Genomic DNA, 14,048 nt, shown 5'->3' with positions numbered 1-14,048 from the left:
AGACATTACAAGAGTCGTCAACACTTGGTGTTATCTAATTTCATGGTCAAAACACCACTTATTTCAACATCAATAAATCCCAGAATGTTTAAAATTCCCAAAATACTCCTTGGCTCAACCCGAGCATGACATTTATCCTCGTTGTGACTTTTCCACAAAAATGCTCGAAAGGATCCACTCGTGTCGAATCATCACAAATATATTTACATAACAATGTGGTCACAAGCATATAGCACATAAGATAAAAATATACCCTCAACAGGTCAAAATTACGAAAATGCCAATTTTTTTTTACAAAAGCGGGTCTTTAGACACATTTAATACACATAATCATGCATACTCAATTATATATTAATATAATTCACAAATTTATCTCACGTGCCCTCCCAGCACGCTAATCCAAGCACTTAATCTTATTAGGAGTTTTTTGGACGTTGCAATTAGGATTGCACAAAACCGTAAATAAAGAACACACGATTTTACGTGGTTCAAGGGTTAAATCTACCTAGTCTACGAGTCTATATTATTACTGTAGTTTCCTCTCAAGAGAATTGTTTATGAAAATGTCTCCAAAGTTTCAATATACCATAATTTGAACCATTTTACTGTCCATTCCCCCTCTATTTATAGGGGATTAATGGACAGGTTTGAGTAACTATACAAAATCGGGCAATTTCACATTATTACATTTAATACACTGATTGCCTGATATTATACATTTATCAGACAATATTACAATATTCTAAATACAAATATAAAATCCCGAGTCTTCAGGGATCTGAATTTGTGCCTTCCGTTTGTCGGCCGCAAGCTAAAGACATACAATGTGAGCTAAAGGTTTACAAGACAAGTCAATTTGAATACCAAATTACTCGAGCTATATCTAGGCGACGTAGATATCTAACTAGACAATCTCTTCGATACCTTGTCGACCTATGCTTAACACGAGCTAAGCATCAGGGAACTTGTACCATGACCTTGGAACTAGAGAAAACTTCATTCCAGTTGTACCGCAAACCAGATACATTAGCTCGTGTTTTTTCAGATACAACAGTATCTAAATAAAAATAAATCATAAATCTCTTAAAATACACAAATTGTACCTAAAAAAAATCAATTTTACGATCCAAAATCATAAATCTTACAAACAAAATACAAATCACAATATAATGGTTGATGGAACCCGCATTACCACTTGTATGTAAGAAGAGAAGTTTACATAAATGTCGGAAAAATAAACATAGTTACTATATTTATGGGAAAAAAATTGTAAAAAATATGGTAAGTTTTGAAAAATAAATTTTAAAATATGGTTGTTGACCATGATTTTGGACAACGACGAGTAGACGTCAAAACTACAGTAAACCTTTAAGAGAAAATACGACACTGATAATTTATAGTGATTCAGCCCCAATTTATTGGTAATAGCCTAATCCACTTGGAGTTGTGATATATAGATCTTACACTTAAGATCAGATGAACTTGAGCCAACTGAGTTTCTTAAGTGTAAGTAGAAAAATACAAAGTTTCTCTCTCTAGAGAATACAAGCTTTCTCTCTCTAAGCTCTCTCAGAAAATGCCCCCAGAATCTCCTAAGTAACAGTCCCAAAGTCTAAAAACTAGAGAGTTCTTTCAGTCTCCAAAAAGATCAGATCCGCCAAAATGATGCCATGAGCCATTTATTTATAAGCTCATGGATCGTACATCAGATATCTCCCTTTGACTGGGTCCTTAATTCTTCCAACAGACTTCAATTAATAAAATGTAAATGAATTTAAATTACAACAATATAGCTATTATTCCGGGATATTTGAGAGATTCCCGCGACAGTTGAGAATGATTCGGGTTAAAACTGTTACTAAGGACATAAGCAAGCACTTCTCATCGGCAAAGCACACCTCTAGCACACCTCCAGTCGGTATAGGCAAAGCACTCCTCTAGCACACCTCTGGTCTAGCATGACACATCTCTGGTCTAGCAAAACACTTTACTGGTCGGGCAAAACAAATGACTGGTCGCCCAAAATAAATGACTGGTCGCCCAAAACGACTGACTGGTCGGCCAAAACAGATGATTGGTCGGTCAAAACGACTGACTGGCTGACCAAACTCCTAACTGGTCAGTCAAAAATCTTCACTGGTCGGACATAAATTCTATTAGATCGGTCAGATCACTTTATCACAACTCCGAAGAGCCAACACATTTATTGACTATTAATGTGCCATTTACTGACCATGCATTGCCACTTGTCACTTCTGATTGTCACGTCATCAAACTGAAATTTTGGGGATAACATTTGCCCCCCAAGTTTATTATATGATTTACTCGTATGATAAACTTTTTCTCTAGCAAAATGTTTTTGAGGTCATCCAAAAGCTTCCATCCGGTCAATAACTTTCACTTTTGTAGTAAACCCACGATTGAACTTTTTTTTTTAATTCTTCAAATTCTAGTTTTTGATCTTGTTGCAGTACCCCATGAGTAAGAAAACATGTTTGTGCCCCATTTCCTTGAGACTTATTGTCGCCTTGGATCCTCTAGCCAATCGGTCATTTTCTTGGCCCCTTGAATAAGTGTGTGACTAATAGGATAGGATTAGCTCTTCGGTCCCTTCTAAACTCCTCAGAAACAACTTGGCCGATCGGAACATACACTCATTTCTTCAAACTGCTCGGACACTCATTTCTTCATATTTAATTTTTTTTTCCTTCTAAATGTAACTGTAACCGGTTACAGTCACGATCTGTTCTGATTTCTCGGTTTTTTTTTCTAGATCTGTTTAAGTGACCGGGTACAATGACGCCTGATTCTTATTATTCATAACTGATATTTTTTTAGATCTAGTTGTAACTAGTTACAATAACGATCAATTTAGATATATTTTTGTTTAGATCTAATTTTCTTTCCAGATCTAGATAAGTAACTAGTTACCATCGTAATTGTTTTTTTTTTAGATCTGATTTTTTTTCAAACCTAGCTGTAACCAGTTACGATTATTATCATTTTAGATTTTTTGTTTGGATCCTATTTGTTTTCAAGTTTGGCTAGGCAACCGGTTACCATCGCAACTATTTTTTTTTCATATATATTTTTTCAAACATAATTGTAACTAGTTACCTTCACGATCAATTTAGTTTATTTTTTTCATATAAGTTTTTTTTCTCCAAATCTCACTAAGTAACCAGTTACAATTCAACTGGTATTTTTTTTTTTTTTTAGATCTAATTTTCTTTTCAAGTTTATATAAGTAACTAGTTACCATCGTAATTGTTTTTTTTTTTTTTCAGATCTGATTTTTTTTTTCAAACCTAGCTGTAACCAGTTACGATTATGATCATTTTAGATTTTTTGTTTGGATCCTATTTGTTTTCAGGTTTGGCTAGGTAACCGGTTACCATCGCAACTAGTTTTTTTTTCATATATATTTTTTCAAACCTAATTGTAACCAGTTACCTTCACGATCAATTTAGTTTATTTTTTTCATATAAGTTTTTTTTCTCCAAATCTCACTAAGTAACCAGTTACAATTCAACTGGTATTTTGATAATAGTACATCACTAAAAAATCAAAATTATTTTTATAGTTGTAACCAGTTACTATAACACCACTTAAAAAATAAAACTAATTTTTATAGATATAACCAGTTGCCACACATCACTAAAAAAATTGACAATGGCAAATGATCACTACCACAAAAAAATATCAAAATTGTTCAGATAGTGGTAACCGGTTACAGTTGAAAAAATGTTGATTGAAGAAGATAAAAAAGAAAAGAAAAGAAGAAAACAAAACATTTTTCAATGTCTGAACAAAAAAATTAATTAAAAATAATACCTACAATTACTGAAATACCCTCACAAAAATTCAAAATTAGTCAAAATAATCTTATATAATTAAATATGGGAAAAAATCCCATAAAAAAAATATAAAATACCATATAAAATACACACAAAAAGTACCGTATTTATCAAAGTTTAAAAAATTTCCCATATTTCATGTAATTTCCTCATGTAAGAATGATTAAAGTGTGGGAAGAGTCTACCCGAATTAACGCCCACTAGCTTTAAAATTCGCTCAGTCTACAAAACTCTACTTCTTCATTTGGGCTAAACTTAGAAAGACCCAACCGTGATAAGGCATATTTAAACAATTAATTACCTCCCTAATTAAAATTTAAGAATTCCAACAGTAGTAAGCTTATAAAAAAAATACAAGTTTATCAATTAATTAAACAATAAAGTAAGCACTCCATCTAATAAAAACCAAATTAGTCATAATTTTATCAAAGTTGCTATTAAAAAAAAAGTCGAGTTAAGAGAAAAATACCAAAACATAAATAAGTACTATAAAAATCTCAGAAAAAATTCTCAAATACAATTGTACAAGTCTTGTAATGACAGCATGGAATGGTGATGATTGATAATAAGGGTGTTTATGGATCATTTTCATTTTGTTGGTTATTATTATTATTATTATTATTTAAATGGGCTTATAAAAGGGAGGAAATAAACAAATACAGTCCTCAAACCAACTCAATGTAGTCCATCTCACTAGCATATTTATTCTCCAACTTGTCAACTTTTTAACAATAAATGGAGAACAAAACACCACATTATGAATATAATGAAAGATTCATAATTATTCTATTCACATATATCAAAATGAGTACAGTCTACTCCAGCTATCAATTCCATTATCTACATATTTTACATTAATAAAAAAATAAGATACCATAGATGTTAAACATATTTTCTTATTATTAAATATCAATTGTACTTTATCTTCTTCAATTAGTAATGTAAGGGTGGGAAGGGATCTTGAGGATTTTTGTTTTTCTTTTTAATTTAGAATGAACTCAATCTATGCTCTAAAACTTCTAAAGTTTTTTTGTATTGTTGTCTAAGAATTTTATCTTGTAATGTGATTTTGTAAGGCTATAATAGCTAGAATAGCCTGAATATTTATAATTGTATTCAAGTTAATAAAATTCATTTATATTATTTTGTGTAGCTTCAAGATTCGACAATTATTTTTTAGGTTTTACATTTATTTTAATATTAGTACGAAAAATAAAAAAAGATATATATTAAATAAATAAGAGTTTAAGCTTATTGAAAAATTAAAATAACACACAAGTGTTGTTGTATAATATGTTATAATACTTGTATATAAGTAGAAAAAAAAAAAAGCAAAGTAAAGTAAAGTACATTAAGAAATAATAATAATAATAATAATAGTTCAAGCATATTCAAATAATGGAATTTTTTTTAAAATATGCCATTTATTCCACCACTGTGAAAAATATGAGGATTATACTTTTCCTAAATTGTATGGGAAAATTTATTAAAGAAAAAAATAAAATATGAAAAACACAATTATTAGCTAACTAAATATGAGAGCTAAATTTAAAACCAAAACATATCAGTCAAATATGGGTACTATTGTAAATTAGCATTTCACTCACCTCTCTCTCTCAAACCCACTTTCTCTCTCAAAACCCACGCACAAATCCTCTTCTCTCTCAAAACGCAGCCGACAAATCCCCTCCAGCTCCGGCCAGCGCAAATCTCCTCAACTCCGGCACAAATCCGTTCTAGCTCTGACGCCATCTCAAGATCCGATCAACCACAACTCAGCCGCGACATCCTCTCCGGCAAGAAAATTCGTGATCCTCTCCAGAAATCAAATCAATTCCAGCCATGTTCTGCTACAGTATTTGCCATCTCCGACCAACTATTATGACTCTTCTTTTCAATTTTCAGATTATATATTTTTTTCTAGGTCTAAACTTTTTCTTTTTCTTTTTTAGATCTGTAACTAACTTGGAAGTTTTTTTTAAGTTTAGGTAAACAATTGCTCATATTATTACAAACATGCTTTAGTCTTCTTGAGTTACAGATCAAAACTTGTTTGTTTTCTTTGGATCTGCTTTTTTCTTCTTCTATATTCTGCAATAGGTAACTGGTTACCTTCAAGTTTTTTATATGTGTTTATATTTCTGAGTTATTTATGGTAACCGGTTACCTTCACATTCTGATATGTGTGTATATTTCAGGGGTTTTTTTATCTTCAGACCTGCAATAGGTAACTGGTTACCTTAACATTCTGATATGTGTATATTTCTGGGTTCTTTATGGTAACGGGTTGCCTTCGCGTTATGATATGAGTGTATATTTCTGGATTCTTTATGGTAACCGGCTACCTCCAAGTTTTGATATGTGTGTATATTTTTGGGCTATAAGATCAGATCATGTCTTTTTTTTCCTTCAAATTCAATATTTATTTTCATATTTAATATAAGTAACTTGTCACCCCTCGTATGGTAAAAATGGTTACCCCTCTTATGGCAGAAGGTTACTCCTCTTAGGATAACTGGTTACCCCTCTTGATACATGTTATTTAACCTAACTTTATGATTTTTTTTTATATAACTGTGAAAAATCAATAAAATAACGAGTTACCTTACCCAAGCTTTGAAACAAAAAACATACAATCTAAAAACACAAGAAAAAAATGTTTATAATAAACAACAAAAATGATAAACACAATTCATATTACAAAAAAAAAAATTACAAAACAACAACAAATTTAATATAAAAATAGTTATATAAAATTAATATAAAAAATGAAATAAACTAAAAAAATAATAATCAAATTACAAACATACCCCTTTAAATTAATAAAACTTGATTAAGAATAAAACTATGACATAAACCAACTTTTATAGAAAAATATGGGAAAATAAACCCATAAAAGTGAAAATTCTTAAAAAAGTCACTGATTAACTTTTTTTTTTTTTTTTTAAAAAAACCATATTTTTTCAAACTCTATTAAAAATCTCATATAAAATGTAATTTACTCTTAAAATAATATAGAAAAAGTATTATCTATTTGATAAAAAATTGGATATTTGTTATGATAAACCTATTTTAAATTGAACGTGTTTAAAACATTACAATATCTGTACTAAAACCTAAATAAAAATTATCTTTGTTATGTGAAAAAAAATCTTACTAATCCCTTTTATTATTTTTTTAATATTGAATTTAATAAATATTTCATATAAAAGAAAAAATTATAAATATGTTTAGTATGTGTGAATTTACATTAGCAAATTAAAATAAATATATGTTATTCTATGTCTATTTTGATCATTGCAATCCAATCATATATAATTTATCAAATATTTGATGTTTTAGCTATTTCTTTTTTCCCACAAAAACTCTACCAAACTAGTTTATATATTTTTCTTGTTCATTGGTTACTTTGTTTATATTTTTCCTTTATTAGTTTTGGGCTCATGCCACTTATTGGGGATTTTTGTTTCTTTTTTTTGGGTTCACCGTAATTACATATAATAATTTAATTTATTTAATATGTATTAATTTTTTGATACAAAATAATATTAAAATAAGAATATTGAGAAATTTTGGAAGGCTAATCTTTGAGAAATTTTGTTGACAATCAAATTATTGAGTTCAAATAAATCCTTAATGTTAATTTTTTAACAAAATTATAGTTTTCTTATAGACAAAAATAGTATTTTCATCATATTATATACTTTCAAGAATTTTTAAATATCACAATATATTAAAAAACTTCAAAAAATTAAAATTTTGTAAAAAGACTTATTAATTCTATTTTAATGTATGTACAACTCCATAGTTTTATTGCTAAATAATTATTTTCAAGAGTAATTATTATTTGATACCTTCTGTTTTATCGAAATACAAATTTGATATCTAATGTTTATGATAATTATCAATTGATACCATATGTTTACAAAAACTACATAGTTTGGTATCACCCGTGAGTTTAAATTTTTAATATTCTCATATTACTCCTCATTTTTAGTGATTTATTTGATTTTCAATTGTTTTATTATTTTTAAATGATTTAGATATATTTTCAGAATTCATAAAATAAAATAAATGTTGAATTAAACTTTAAAATAATTTTAATAAACAAAATTATTTTAAAATAAATTTAATTAATTAAAAACAAAAGAAAAATTGGAATTAAAAATTAAAAAACTAATTAAAATCTTATTAATTAACTTTAAATAAACTTAAATTTTAATTTAATTAATAACAAAACTCATATTTCACCCAATCTCACCCTCACCATCTCAATTTCTCACTCGCCCAATCTCACCCTTATTTTAGTGATTTGTTTGATTTTCAATTGCTTTATTATTTTTAAATGATTTAAATATGAGTTTATATCTTTTTGGATCATGTGTTTTTTTTCATTATCTGTTTGGACCCTGTGTTTTGACAAATTACTTTTTGGACCCTATGTTTTGTAAAATAGTTAAAATAGAACCCTAAACTCGATTTTTGTCAATGTTTTCTCAACTAAAATCACAAATAATTGACCAAACTAACAATCCAGAACAAAAATAAAACCATTCTGCTTAAAAACTGTGTTGTTATATTCAATTTTTTCTTCATCAAAATTGAGTTTAGGGTTCTATTTTAACAATTTTACAAAACATAGGGTCCAAAAAGTAATTTGTCAAAACACAGAGTCCAAACGGGTAATAAAAAAAACACAGGGTTCAAAAATGTATAAACCCTTTAAATATATTTTCATAATTCATAAAATAAATATTAATTAAAACTTTAAAATAATTTTAATAAATAATTTAAAAAATATATATTTAATTAATTAAAAACAAAAAAATTGGAATTAAAAAAATTAATTAAAATCTTATTAATTAATTTTAAATAAACTTAAATTTTAATTTAATTAATGAAAAAAACTCATATTTCACTTAATCTCACCCTCACCATCTCAATTCCCCACCCACCCAATCTCACCTAGATTTTTTGTTTGTTTTTTGATTGATTTTTTAATTAAATTAAAATTGAGGTTTATTTAAAGTTAATTAATAAGATTTTAATTAGTTTTTTTTTAATTCTATTTTTTAAATAATTAAATTTATTTTAAAAATAATTTTGTTTATTCAAATTATTTTAAAGTTTTAATTAAATATTTATTTTATTTTATGAATTCTAAAAATATATTTAAATTATTTAAAAATAATAAAACAATTAAAAATTAAATATATCATTAAAATTTGGGTAATATAAGAATATTAAAAATTTTAATGCATGTAGTTTTACAAATAGAAAATATCAATTGATAATTATAAAAACAAAAATGTACCAAATTATAGTTTGATAAAACACGTACCTTAAATAATAATAATAAAAACAAATATTTATGCTTAAAATAAATTAAGTGGGAGCGGTGTGGCACCAGTTGGATGAGTGTACCTTCACCGACACAAAATAATCGATCTGTGTCATATAAAGGCCGTGGTGCGTGTCATGCGTCAAGGTCGTCTCTCGTTTTATTTATTTATTTTTGAGACAGAGAACGACCAAAAAAACAAAGCTTCGATCTTTCGTTCCCGGAAATTTATCGAAGCAGTCACCCAATTCGCGACACCGTCCTTATCGATCTCCTTCTCCCTCTGGCAAATTTCACTCGCCGGCCAATTGTATAGTATCTGGTTCAGACCCTCCTTGATTGGCGATTGCTGTCATCAACGAGTAAGCCCTAAAGACCCTTATGTCATTGATCCTCTGTTCATGGCTTGATCTGCCGCGATATTTTTGTTATTTTTTCAAAAAATAATTTTAGGTTTTGTTTTGCTTAATTGGGATGGTTTCGTTTCGGTAAATGTGATCGTTGTACATAATTTGTTAGCTTAAAGTTTATCAATTTTTGCTGAACAAGCTTGGGTGATGCACTTGCAGCGAATATGGATGATTTTGGTGTATTAACTGAGAGGTTTGGACTGAAGCCGCAAGGGAAATCGGCTCCAATGGCGGCTTCGAAGAGACCTGTCAATACTAATGATGGCCAGAGTTGGAATTTGGGGTTTGATTTGGATGTAAACCCCAACTTATCATCTTTTTCTGACGATCGGAACGGATTTCATCAATCCGGCAAAGATACGAAAACTCAGAACAGCGGACGCTTGAATGATTATGATGATATATTTGGCGGACCCATTAAGCAATCGGCTAGTCATGGCGGTAGTTCATCTTTTGATATCGGTTCATTTTTATCGGGCTCGAATGTGAATTCTTCGTCTTTTCATACCTATGATAATGATGATATTTTTGGTATACCCGGGTTGAATAGCTCCACTTCTGCTAGCAATGCCATGCAGAGCGATGATATTTTTGGGTCTTTTGCTTCGCCTCCGAATCCGAATGCTCCAATTGATGACTTGCTAGCTGATTTTGTTGGAGCAGACTCAAAACCTAAATTCTCCAACAGAAACGCGTCGGGGAATGCAGTGAACCAAGCATCTGGTTTTGATGATTTAATACCTGGTTTTGGTCCAAGCGTTCCTTCTAATAATGGGTATGTAGCATTTGAAATACTGATATTATATCTGGTCATGGAGTACTCTTTTGTTCGTTGAATGACATTGTTCTACTGCTACATTAATCCATTGATCTACATGGAGAACTGAATTTTCTATTTATAGGGTGTTCAAACTCTTTCATTTATTATTAGTAGTTTCAGTTCTCATTTTTTCTTCCATTTGGGAATTAAGTTAAAATGTTTTGTATTTTCACTACAGAGAGTATCACTTGCTAATATATGAATGCTATTTAACCTTGTCTGGGTTTAATTACTAAGAATTACAGATGTTCAAGGTTCAGATTTTGAACGTGAAGCTTTTGAAGAGTCCGGGTTATCTCAAAGACTATAGATGTTCTTCCGGGTTTTTAACTCGAAATTGATGCTTATTTAATCACAAAGAACAATGCCATTGTTACTAATATCTGTACTGGTGATTAATGTTTGTCAATCAATATTGCCGTATGCCTTATTTTCGTTATTGTGTGTTTAGAAGAAATACAAACTCACAGCGCCCACGTCAATCAACTTTCACATCATCAGAAGATCCTTTTGTTGTGCTAGAATCAACTACAAACTCAACTTCAAAAAATGCCTACGCTTCAGCTAATTTGCTGGACCCACTGGAAGGGATCAGTAAGCCCAACAATCCAGGTTTGTTCAATAGCTTATCAAAGATTCAAGAGTAACTCCTTTGTAATCTGTTTCGCACAAGCTGAAAAATGTTATATGAATTCTTTTTCCACTGTTTTTTATTAGCGTCTTAACTGATGCAGTTAAGAGCTCAAGCGTGTCTTCCATAGATGAGCTGGGGGACTTTGCCATGTTCAAGATGCAAAGCAATGTAAATGGACGTCCAATTCCTCATTCTAATGGGGAATGGTTAGGAACCACTGCCAACAGGGCCAGTAGTCATAGTGGAGATGATCTAGAATCCATTTTTGTAAATGGCCATCGGTCAAGCAGTGTACCAAGGTCAAGGACTACTACGTTGGTGAGAAAATAATTGTAGTATATGTAACACTCTTTTTACGCATTATTGGAGTAATATTAATTATTGATTTCCCCGATCGACTTTTAGGATCCTATATTTGATTCTCAAATAAAAAACAGAGGAGTGCCTGAACCTGGAGTGCCTCGAGGAACGACTTCTAGGACCTCATCCTTTATGAAGAAGTCTTCTTCCACAAATGGAATTTTTGACGACCTTTCTTCCATGTTTGGAGGTATATATTGGGCGTGAAGTTTGGATTTTTCATTTGCCGAATCTCAAATGTTCTTTTGGGACATATATTGTATCATATTCTGATTTTATATATTTATTTATTTAAGAGGTCCAAATTTTGGAAGAATTTCAAGAAGTTGATGGGGAAAGTGAAGAAAGAAGAAACGCTAGAATTGAACGGCTTCGAAGAACCCATGACCGTATGGTACGATTTTATTCCTCTAAAAACTTGCCTCGCCTTTTAACATAATCAGAGAGATGTGATGATAGGAGGCCTTGTTTTGTTTCTATGTTTATTTTATTTTGATGAATTCAGTATGGGATTTTTGTTCTATGAAGCGTTTGAGTTACATTGTGTAATAAACTTGTAAATCACAATCAAACTGGTGAAAAATTATTCAGATCATAAATCATGCGATGTAGTATGATCATTTTCTGTAAGATTTTTATACAATATGTAGGACGTCTAGTGAGACTTCTCCTACGTCTTTGTCTAAACCAGTCTAATCCCCCCACACCCCAATTATTCCTTCAAGTTTTAACCTAATTTTGCCTTCTTTGGCTTTAGCCAGCAAGGTGCATGATATTGATGCTCCATATCAAGCATCAATATAATGTGAACTGTCCTCCTGGATTTGATTGTGATACTTTTTATTTCCCCATTAACCGTTGGTGTGCTTTTAATTCATTTTTGCATTGGAACACTGATTTTTCAATTGTTTGTTATGCAGACAAAAGCATTGGCTGATATGAACCAGCGTGACTTCCAATCTCAGCAAGAACAGGAAGAGAGGCGTGTATGTATATGGTTTGTTTCATTTGCAAGTTATTCGTCTTGATGCATATTGAAAACTTTTGTTCTTAATTTGAGCCTGCAGAGAATTGCTGAGACTTTGGATGTTAAAATAAAACGTTGGGCTGCAGGGAAAGAGGGTAACTTGCGTGCATTGCTGTCGTCGTTGCAATATGTATGTTTTGCGACGCACTATGCTGTTGTGTTAGTTTGTACATTTTACTTAACATGCTGATCCAAGCAATAAGTTTGTCAAAACTAATATTGCACTTTCCTCTTGAATGACAAACAGGTACTTTGGCCTGAACGTGGTTGGGAGCCAGTTTCATTAACAGATATAATTACTTCTTCCTCGGTTAGAAAGGTCTATAGGAAAGCCACACTGTATGTCCATCCTGACAAGGTTCAACAAAAAGGAGCCACTCTGGAACAAAAGTACACTGCGGAGAAAATTTTTGATGTCCTCAAGGTAAACCTCTATTCGTATATATATATATATATATATTAAGTAATGAATTCCATTTTAAACCTTAGCTTGCTTGCTACTTATTTGTGTGGACACCCCTTAGCCTTGCTTTTTTCTGTTAGCAAATTGTAAGGTTTTTTTTTGGACTTAGGAGAGTTCTTTAATTCAAAAACTGCTTTTGTCAACTGAGTATGTGTGTTTTTGTTGTTCTCTAAAATATGTGTTTCATACTAAAACAGGAAGCTTGGAACAAATTCAACAAGGAAGAACTTTCAAAACGCTGAAATTACATATGTGTGTTTTTGTCTTGTTTGCTACTTGCTAAAAGGCGTTATTTGATGAAGATTGGGACGTCAACTGCCACTTCAGTAAAATATATATACTTTATATACGATAATAATGTAAATTGAATTCTCATACAACTCATGATCGGCACCTTCCCCATTGATTCTCTTTGATTTTGTTTTCAATTTTCATTTTGGTATACTCTACGAATAAGTTTTACTTTGTGATTTTTGTGTGTGAATCATTTGGAGATATTATCCCTCCAAATTTTAGTTTAATATTTAATTAGGACTGCTGGAGGATAATATATATATATATATACATATATATATTTCATTTTTTTAGACAAAATTGTGTTTAACAACACGTTTGGATTTAAGTATTGTGTGTTCATAATTAAGTAATCATGTTAACTTTGTTATTATAAGTATTTTTTTTATAATACTTATTTTATTGAGGATGGTGATTGAATTATTATGGATAATAATTTATTATTATATTGAAATCTGAAAATTATCAAGGTATATTGATCTCATATACACTACAAGGTTGAGAAAATATTAAGATTCAACTTTATAAAGCATCGTATGGCCGACTATTGATTAAGCATCAAGTTATCTTTGATAAGATGACTTTTAGAACAAGACAATTAAAATATTTACTTTTTAAAATTTCATACAAAAATTTAACTGTTGATTATAAACCAGTGTTAGGGGACAATTTTATAAAAAAAAGTAGAAAAGAAAAGAAAGAAGAATATTAAACTATATCTTTCAAATGTTTAAAAATATTTTGGTCCCATAGTTTTCTGTTTTGTTAAGAATAATAGATGTCATATGATATGACATGTTAGTTTTTGTACTAGTTTTATAGGTCTCCAAGTCCGAGCGATT

General features: G+C 30.1%; 1 protein-coding gene across 2 annotated transcripts; it reads left to right on the top strand.

Annotated features, from left to right (window-relative positions):
* Positions 1 to 9,341: 9,341 nt before the first annotated feature.
* LOC133806971 (auxilin-related protein 1) lies at positions 9,342 to 13,460 on the top strand. Of its 2 annotated transcripts, none has more exons than XM_062245066.1 (10): positions 9,342 to 9,560; positions 9,768 to 10,383; positions 10,883 to 11,040; positions 11,163 to 11,380; positions 11,468 to 11,612; positions 11,719 to 11,816; positions 12,343 to 12,408; positions 12,490 to 12,579; positions 12,697 to 12,873; positions 13,110 to 13,460. In XM_062245066.1, exons 2-10 carry the CDS (start codon positions 9,773 to 9,775, stop codon positions 13,152 to 13,154), a joined length of 1,608 nt encoding a protein of 535 aa, XP_062101050.1. In that variant the 5' UTR covers positions 9,342 to 9,560; positions 9,768 to 9,772; the 3' UTR covers positions 13,155 to 13,460. The 2 variants fall into 2 exon arrangements, with proteins under 2 accessions (XP_062101050.1, XP_062101049.1); XM_062245065.1 differs by having other exon boundaries at positions 9,343 to 9,560; positions 10,880 to 11,040.
* Positions 13,461 to 14,048: the final 588 nt, after the last annotated feature.

The sequence above is a fragment of the Humulus lupulus genome, chromosome X (assembly GCF_963169125.1).
Source record: "Humulus lupulus chromosome X, drHumLupu1.1, whole genome shotgun sequence".
Taxonomy (NCBI): domain Eukaryota; kingdom Viridiplantae; phylum Streptophyta; class Magnoliopsida; order Rosales; family Cannabaceae; genus Humulus; species Humulus lupulus.
The sequence above is the reverse complement of the archived record's forward strand: the minus strand, read 5'-3'. Positions and strand labels throughout refer to the sequence as shown.